The 8,821-nt window shown below is 31.5% G+C and overlaps 1 protein-coding gene across 2 annotated transcripts; it reads left to right on the top strand.

The window, feature by feature from the left end:
- The first annotated feature begins 1,176 nt into the window (after window positions 1-1,176).
- On the top strand, window positions 1,177-6,661 carry LOC105961550 (phosphoglycerate mutase-like protein 1). 2 transcript variants are annotated; one of them, XM_088815519.1, is made up of 13 exons: window positions 1,177-1,288; window positions 1,439-1,500; window positions 1,610-1,717; window positions 1,902-1,981; window positions 2,463-2,628; window positions 2,839-2,913; window positions 3,085-3,173; window positions 3,439-3,558; window positions 3,637-3,681; window positions 3,760-3,849; window positions 5,503-5,575; window positions 5,687-5,768; window positions 6,429-6,661. In XM_088815519.1, the coding sequence occupies exons 2-12, from the start codon at window positions 1,441-1,443 to the stop codon at window positions 5,720-5,722; spliced, it is 942 nt and encodes a 313-aa protein (XP_088671645.1). In that variant the 5' UTR covers window positions 1,177-1,288; window positions 1,439-1,440; the 3' UTR covers window positions 5,723-5,768; window positions 6,429-6,661. The 2 variants fall into 2 exon arrangements, with proteins under 2 accessions (XP_088671645.1, XP_088671646.1); XM_088815520.1 differs by lacking the exon at window positions 6,429-6,661 and adding an exon at window positions 5,830-5,990 and having other exon boundaries at window positions 1,192-1,288.
- The last annotated feature ends 2,160 nt before the right edge of the window (window positions 6,662-8,821 follow it).

Raw genomic sequence — 8,821 nt, forward strand, 5'->3', positions numbered from 1 at the left:
CACGCGCCGCACCGCCGCTCACGCGCCGTCGCTGCCGCTGCCACGCGCCGCCGCTGCTGCTGCCGTTCGTCGCCGCTCGTTGCTTGCTGGATCAGCTTGTTCCAGCCGTGAGTTGCAGCCCCGTGGATTGGTAATTAGCAGCTTGTACGTGACTCGTTCTAGGATTTCGATTCGTCGAAATCGCACGCTACAAGAGGTAATTAAATCGGAACTTTCGTAATTCGATTCGAACATGTTTGTATGATTATTAATTTGCGAGCATGAGTAATACGTGATTACATGTTTCGATTTTGTGAAATGAAGTATAAGCATGTTTCGTAATTTTCGTTTTTACGCGTTTTTCAATTAAATCGATAATTACCATATGTATGGCGGAAGCGTTAAGGTACGTTGACTATGTGATTAATTTATGCATGTAATCGAAACTAGTTCGATATGAAATTTTTAAATTCCGCTGCGTATACATGCACGATCCCCAACAGCTATGATATCTTAGAATGTTATGAAATGTAACATAACGTGATCTGAAAATTTTGCCTAGGAAGTTGTGATGGTAGCATGCATGCAGCAATCTCTATTTATTAATGGTTGTACGTGAAATTTGGAGTCGCTTTCTTATAATTATACAAATAACAAAAGTACTGCAAGTTTTGATTTTATTGTAGCATCCTTTTGAGAACTTTATACCAAAATGTTTCGTATATTTATAATATTTTATTTAAATAATTATATATTTTAAGGATAAATACACAAAAGGAAATATATAAAATAAAAAATTAATATAATAATGAACTAGACACGTCCAACGCACGTGCATCTTCCTAGTACTATCAAAAAACGTTTTTAATAAATAGAAATTTTGTTAGTGTTTGCAAAACAAATTTTATTTTCAACTCATTGCTTGTATTTTGATGTTGTAAGAATATCAAAAACATTTGTTTTATCCTAAGATCAAAATTAAAAATCCTTCATTAATAGTAACAAGATAATTAATTAATTAAATAGTCGGAACTGGCGATACACGCGGTAGCTAATTTCCAGCATAAGCAATACTTTATCATTTACATGGATACACATGTGGGATACTTTACTTAAAATAAAGAAACAAATAACACATGGATACCTTGCGCACAGACCAAGAGAGGAAGAATACTACTTTTATCATTTTGGCGTCACAAAAAAAGAAAGAAAGAGAGAGATTGCAAAAACCAAACCTTGTATTATTACTTGATATAACAAAAATTCCACTTCCTTTGCGTTTCCTATTCGTTCAGAAATCATCTCTCCGGTACCGTCATCTCTCTCTCTCTCTCTCTCTCTCTCTCTCTCTCTCTCTCTCTCTCTCTCTCTCTCTCATGCATAAATTTAGGTTTTGAAATGCCGGTATGCTTGTCCTTTTTTATTTATCTTTTTTTCTTCATCTTTTCTTTCTCTGTAGATATGGATGGTGCAGCAGGCCTAGGCTTGTACCCTCTCCACCGTTGCAAAACTATTCACTTGGTTGACGTTTTTTTTCCTTTTTTCCCATTTCATGTTTCTCAATTCAAATCTTACAAACATAAATTAAGATGTGTAATATATATAATTTTTTACGTCGTATATTTTGTAGGTGAGACATGCTCAGGGATTGCACAATGTGGCTGGAGAGAAGGAGCACAGTGCATACTCATCTCCCGATTTTTTTGACGCACAGATTACTCCTCTTGGCTGGGACCAGGTCATGATCATAATTTTTATTATATTGAGATGATTAATTTATAAGCTTTGTAATCACATGATATATAAGAAGCAATTTATGATGCATAGAGTATGACAAATCTTTGTTGTTTCTATCTAGTAATTATTTAATTTCTTGTCGTTAGAGAAAGAAAAAGACTGACGTACACTTGATATCATAACAGGTGGATAATCTGCGCAAACATGTTCATTCGTCAGGTCTTTCGAGTAGTATTGAACTTGTCGTTGTTTCCCCTTTGTTAAGGTAACTATATATGCTCATCTTTCGTATGTTATCTGAAACTATGTTCATTCTTTGATTTTTGGAAAATAATGGTTCTAATGTGTAATTATAGAGACCTTTTAATTTGTTTGATTTGTTGTTTTCTTTTTTTGCTATGTTCATCTCTGTTGTTTTCTTTATTTAGCATATTTCCCTTTGTGTTTTGTATATTTTCACCGAATTTATATTATATATTTACATGTCAAATATTTTTTTGGACAAATAATTATTCAATTCAACAAAACCTATAGCTTTGTTTAATATCGAAATATAAAAATAATTTGATACTCCTTACAAAATTATCTAAATTTATAATATTAGATTCATGAAATATGTGAGAGATTTACATCTCATTCAATTAGACTCGTAAAATGGAAGAAACTTACCTAGAATTCATACTTTTATAGACAGTATAGAGTACAGATATAGATATAAATTATTGATTTACCTCCTTGAATTGCAGGACTATGCAAACTGCTGTTGGAGTTTTTGGTGGAGAAGGCTATGCGGATGGAATTATCAATGCACCTCCGTTAATGGCTGAAAACATTTTGAATTATAATCGTCCAGCTATTTCAAGTTTAAATTCTACTCCATTTGTTGCAATGGAAGTTTGTAGAGAACGTTTGGTATGAGATGATTAAATATAAATACTGCATTCATTTGAGTTTCACTTTTCCTTACTGCATTTAAATATAAATATATATGCATTTAAGTAGATGTTTTATAGTGAGCTAAAATAGTGTAATAACATGTTGATTATTTGAGAGTTTATTCTTTTTTTTTCTTTTCAGAATTTTGATGCACTAGTTTTTGCTTCCCAATTTAAGTTTTTGCAGGGAGTTAATTGGTGTGATAAGAGAAGGAGCATAAGCGAGTACACGACATTGTTTCCTGCAATCGATTTTTCACTGGCAAGTCAAATGTTCCTTTTAAGTTTCTTCTTCATATATATACAGACAAACCAAAAATAAAATAATATTGATTGTGATATTGAACAAAAAGATAAATTAAAATTTGTGTCTTTGTAATTTGGATTAACAAGATTTTGTCCCTCATTCTTTAAACCTTGTGTTTCTATTCAGATAGAAAGTGATGATGACACTCTCTGGCAACATGACGTGAGAGAGACGAATGAAGATATTGCTCGGAGGGGTCTAAAGTTTTTGAACTGGTGAACTTTTTATCCTCTCAACTAATTAGTTACAACTATAAGATTTTATACATGTACGTCTACATGTACAGTAGAACATCGATAAACTAATACTCGATAAATTAACAACCTCGATTAAATAATAGTTTCTCTCGGTCCCGACTCAGTGAAAACGTAATAAATTATTACCTCGATAATCTAATAATTCGCTAAATTTGTAGAATTTTCTTGGTCTCGACTGTATTAATTTATAAAGGTTCAACAATATATTTTATACGAAGTGCAGGTTGTGGACTAGGGAGGAGAGAGAAATAGCGGTTGTTACTCATAGTGCATTATTAATGCACACACTTACTGCATTTGGAGATGATTGTCATCCTTCCGTGAAGGCTGAAATATGCAAACCGTAAATTTCTTTCATTATTTATTCACAATTTATATGAATTCACTGAGAGATGTGAATGTTGCAATTTTTCACTTGCAGGTTCAATAATTGCGAACTTCGACCACTGGTTATTGTTGACAGAAGGTACACAAACCACTGAAATGTTGACTATCGGTTATTCCTCTCGCATTATTAATTAACATGTGTTGTTTGTAATCGCAGTATGATTGGTTCAAGTTCTACGAAAATCAATTATCCCAGAAAAATACCTCGAGGGATTGATGCCCAAAACGCTGATCCTAAAAGGAATAAGTAAGTGATAGTTTCTCTATATGATTAATTTAGATCAAAGAGGAACTTGATTATCAGTGTTTCTTATAACTTGGTCACCTGATCTATTCATTAGTAGAAAAATTAGTGGAATACGTTAGTTAGTTATTAGTGAGTTAGTGGGTAAATTAGTAGAATTAGTCATTGTAGTGAAATAGGTCTTGTTAGTCTATTATTGTTATTATAATGTCCGATAGGTTAAAGTGTGAAGGACAATTAAGTAATATCAAATTAGGGCTAAATACAGTTTGCACCCTTAAAGTATAGGGTTGGTAACAGTTACCCCCTTAAAGTTACAAATGTAACACTTACCCCCTCATTAATGAATTTAATGATAAAACTTTAACTTTGAATGATGTGGCATTTTTTCTTCCCAAATTATCCTTCTAGGTATTATATTGATGCATATATAATAATATATTTTCAATAATATTTCAAAAACTAAATTTTATAAAATATAATAATTATTAAAAAAATATTTTGATTTATGTTTAACTTCACATTGTAATGACTATAGACCCTAATATAAATAAAAATCTCAATATTTTAAAAGGTTTATAAAATACGTTAAACATTTGCAAGAAAAAAAAAATATTTTCAAGACTTAAACGTCCAATTTTTTTTTATAATAATTATTGATTTGAAAATTTATTTCAGTTACTTAAATTTCAATAACAATTATTTAAATATTTAGACGTTTAAATTATAATTTCTTATTAACTTTTGAATACATTTTGTGATTCTCAGAGTAAAAAGTGAGATGATTATATTAGAGTCATATATGCATTAAAATAACTATATAAACTATAAAATCATAATTAAAATTTGTTAGCTACACATGAACACAAGGTAAAACAAAAATGAAACTAAAATTCAATTTTTTTCATTCGTAAATTTACAATATTAAAATAATAAAATTAAGTTTTTGCAAAGTTGCCGAATTTTTTATTATTACATATTCATTATTTATATAATGGCTAGAAGGACAACTTGGGAAGAAAAAATGCCACATCATTCAAAGTCAAAGTTTTACCTTTAAATTCATTAATGAGGAGGGTAAGTGTTACATTTGTAACTTTAAGGGGGTAAGTGTTACCACCCCTATACTTTAAGGGTGGAAACTGTATTTAGCCCATCAAATTATTGTTATTTTTCTTTTATAAAAGTCTAACTAACTTCATACACCCTTCCCATTTTATTTGTCGTTCTAGAGAAAAAAATTGTTTCAAATAGTTTTCACTTTACGATTTCATTAAAGTATTTAGTATATTTTTTTTCAATTTTTCGCTTACTACTTTTAAGAGAATTAACGATGAAACAATTAATGAGAGGTGCTTTTTAGTTATTTTATTAGAACCCACCCACATTTATTAGTTTTCATAATGCAAGTGCATTAACAAATAAAGTAGGAAGGATAAAGTACGAATATTTGAATAACCAAAAGTCAATACCTTTCACCTTAGAGGAGTTTATGCCTTTCAAAGAAGTTAAAAGTCATATGTAAAACCAATAATCCAAATGGTCTATATTTAATAAAAACGGCAATTCTAATGAAACGACAATTCTAATGAAAACCAATAATTCTAAATTGTCTTTCAAAACTTACTGAAAGTACTTTCCTCTTATAAAATCTAGGTCTGGTGAAGGCAACAATGGAATAAGAATGAAAGCAACCACTAAGATGAAAGCTCTTGTGAAAAAACTCAAGGTGAAGTTTTGAAAGAACGTCTGTGGTGAAGTTTTGAAAGAACGTCTATCGTATCGTATTAATAGTTAACTTAAACTTGAACTTAACGTGTTATTTTTTTATCATTTTCAGGTGAAGAAAAGGGAAGCATCATGTCACATCTGTTGAGGAAAATGCTCAACGAGTACTTTTTTTAGCAAACAATAAATTGAAGGTATAACTTTGACCATTTGGTCTCCTTTAAATTGGCTATTTATTTGAATTTTTTTTTGTAGGAGTGTCCGTGATCATGCGAGCAACATGTGTTCTAATTTCCTTACATGTACTGTTTTTATTATGAAATTTTATGTTATATGATAAAAAGATCATAACTCATGTTAAACTGTAGAACCATTATATTCTCATTCTTTCTTCAATTCATTATCGAATGTTCTAACCTCCATAAACTTTAGCTTTTGTCAAGTCTATCCCACTTAAAAAAGGATAAATGTGTTATGTTTTTTAATTTTTTTACTACCTATTTTACCCTTAATCATTAAGTTATAATATTTTTAAATATAAAGTAATTATGTAAATTTATAAGTAATATTTTGATCAATTTGTTTAATTAAGTAGACAAATAGTCATCTTATGTATAAAAGGAAGCTCTTAAAAAAATATAAAAGGAAGAACTTTTGACCTATAACCATAAACCTAATTTAGGGGTATTTTCAACAATTCGTGTCGGCAGTTTTTTTGTTTTTTTTTCTTTTGGATATTTTTTAGTTTGTTTTCATTCCACAGCGATAACTATGATAAATAAAAGGAAAGTAAAAAAATAGCACACATATACAAATTGAAGATACGATCAATAACTGCTCCATTTACATCTCAGGTACGTCGCTTTGAAGCTGGACTATAGATATCTTTAGCTAAAGGTTTGGTGAAGTAGTCCGCCATTTGATGCTAAAATCGAATATGAAGGAGCTTAACCGAACCATAAGTGACTTGTTCGTGCACATAGTTGTTAGAGTAGGTGATCCTTTGGCATTCTAATCCTTGCATGTACATTGATATAATCCTTACAATTGCTCTATTATTATGAATTAATCTACTTGAATTATGAGATAATTTAGTGTAAGTAATATAGCTGATATAAATATATAATAGGCTTAAAATCAAGGGGCTCTCAGATATAGGCCCCACCCCACCACCCCAAAAAAAAAAAAAAACCTCCCCTCAGAAAAAGAAAAAAATAATACAATAATATAGAAATGTCAAACCTTATTTTCCTCATTAGAAAAAAAAAATCGTCCAAGTATGACTACATCGGGCCCCGTGCCTCCGCAGTCTTCTCTGAAATCATCACAGATTTCCGGCATTTCAAGTTTTGAATGGGAGGGTTAATCCATGCAGCCGTTATTATTGTTCACAATTGGAACCTTACCTTTTCAGTTAATGTGTGATGTTTAGTGATTATGCCAATTGTATTTTTTTTGGATAATGTAGGGATACGGTATTTCTTTTGATTTATTATATTGGTAAAACTTTGAATGACTCAGTTGAATCTTACCACCACTGGAAAAGATACTACAACATTTTGGGGATTTTACGACGCAATTTTTACCAGACAGTTTCATAACCGTCGTAAAAAAATGTATTCTTGATGGTTTTATAAGATTCTTGACGCATAGAAACCGTCAAATATATTGGTTATCTTGACATTTTTTAACCCAATCTCAACGTAACGAATTATAATTGTCACATAAATTAAAGTTTTATAAAATTGCTACGTTTTATTTTTGATAAAATAAAATTGCTACTTAGCAACGTTTAAATTTTTAAATCGTTTTTCAGATGTAGCGCTGCAGTTTTATAAGATTATCCGTTTAATGTTTTACAAAACAACTAATTAAATGATTTAAATTAAACAACATAATCTTATATTATAAAACATAAAAAGAAAAAAAAAATACTCTCTAATTCTAAACGTTTAGGCTTTGGTGGACTGAGGTCGTTGGCGAGTACCTCCTGATTATCTTTATTGCCCATATCTGCTTGTTTGGAAGCAAAGAGACTTTCATGATTCAAACCAACCACAAAATCAGCCAAGGGATCAGGGAAATCGCCATCTTTAAGACATGGGGTTGAGGACTGCACATGAGTAGGTGTGGGTTTTGGATCTGTAGCGACTAGAGGGATGGGTTCCTCCTGAGATAGTCCTTGTCACAAATCACAATTTCTTTGCAAATTTCGTCAATTTCTTCTAAGCAGGCGAGGTTGAAGAGTTGTGTCTCCTTTTTTTGGGCCCTTCAGCAGATCGATCTTTGCCCATGGTGATACGCCCCGTAGAACTTGTTACAAGATCCAATACCTTACCCGGAAGCAAGATCGAAATTTACAAAAAAAACCGGAATCAAAGGGGTGGAATCGCGACCCATTGCTTATAAAGAAGAAAGAACCTTGGTATGTGAAGACGCCACAGTCGATTGTGAAAGATCAATTGATAAGTCGGGGTGAACGCACGGAATTCTCCGATATGTTCGAAGAGTGCTTAAAGTACTACAGAGAATAATATGAATTTACTAAACAAAATTCTTCTATTAAAATAAGCCAAATTGATAACCTATTTATAAGTGCTAAAAAGACTCCCTTTTCACAAGAAAAATGTCTCATTCCTAAACTATAATAAAGAAACTAATAGTAAAGCAAATCCTAACCATAAAGAACTCTAAAATAATAAAAACAGAATAAATCCTAACATAAAACGTGCATAATTAAATTAAATAACTTGAACATCAAGCCGAGTTTTCGATCACTCTTCTAAACTCGTGTAGACATTTGGTTGTGCAAGTGCAGGAACTTCAAGCTGGATTTAGACATTGTTCCGCTCCAATATCTCTCCGCTGCAAAATATGAAAGTTGTAGATATTTATGTTGGCTTTCCATAGCAGTTTGAATCACCTTTAATGGATATCAGATGAGAGAGTTATAAAGACGAATGGTAAACTTTGCCTGAATCATATGGGGCTTTCGGGGTGCATAAAATTCGACTTGTCTAAGGAATTTTCCTTTTCCTTTTCTTCCAATTCCGATCCACGAACTCTTCAAAGATCTAGCCTTTATGCTTCAAGGGAAGCTCGAATAACGTCTTTAAACTTGTACGCTTTCGCTTCTTCCAATTCTACATATTTGAGTTTGTCAGGATCGTATCACATGGTGAATCTGTAGAGACAGAGAAAAGAATCCAAGGGGCGTTTTGTTTGAAGAGGAGAAATAGAGAAGAGA

This window comes from Erythranthe guttata, chromosome 3 (genome assembly GCF_056151865.1).
Source record: "Erythranthe guttata isolate IM_541 chromosome 3, IM_541, whole genome shotgun sequence".
Taxonomy (NCBI): domain Eukaryota; kingdom Viridiplantae; phylum Streptophyta; class Magnoliopsida; order Lamiales; family Phrymaceae; genus Erythranthe; species Erythranthe guttata.

What these genes read in the sequence shown, in the direction of transcription:
- LOC105961550 (XM_088815519.1), top strand. Translation starts at nt 1,441, where the DNA reads ATGGATGGTGCAGCAGGCCTAGGCTTGTACCCTCTCCACCGTTGCAAA. An exon ending in CTGCAATCGATTTTTCACTG is followed by an intron (nt 2,914 to 3,084) that starts GCAAGTCAAATG and finishes GTTTCTATTCAG; the next exon opens with ATAGAAAGTGATGATGACAC. An exon ending in CTGGTTATTGTTGACAGAAG is followed by an intron (nt 3,682 to 3,759) that starts GTACACAAACCA and finishes TTGTAATCGCAG; the next exon opens with TATGATTGGTTCAAGTTCTA.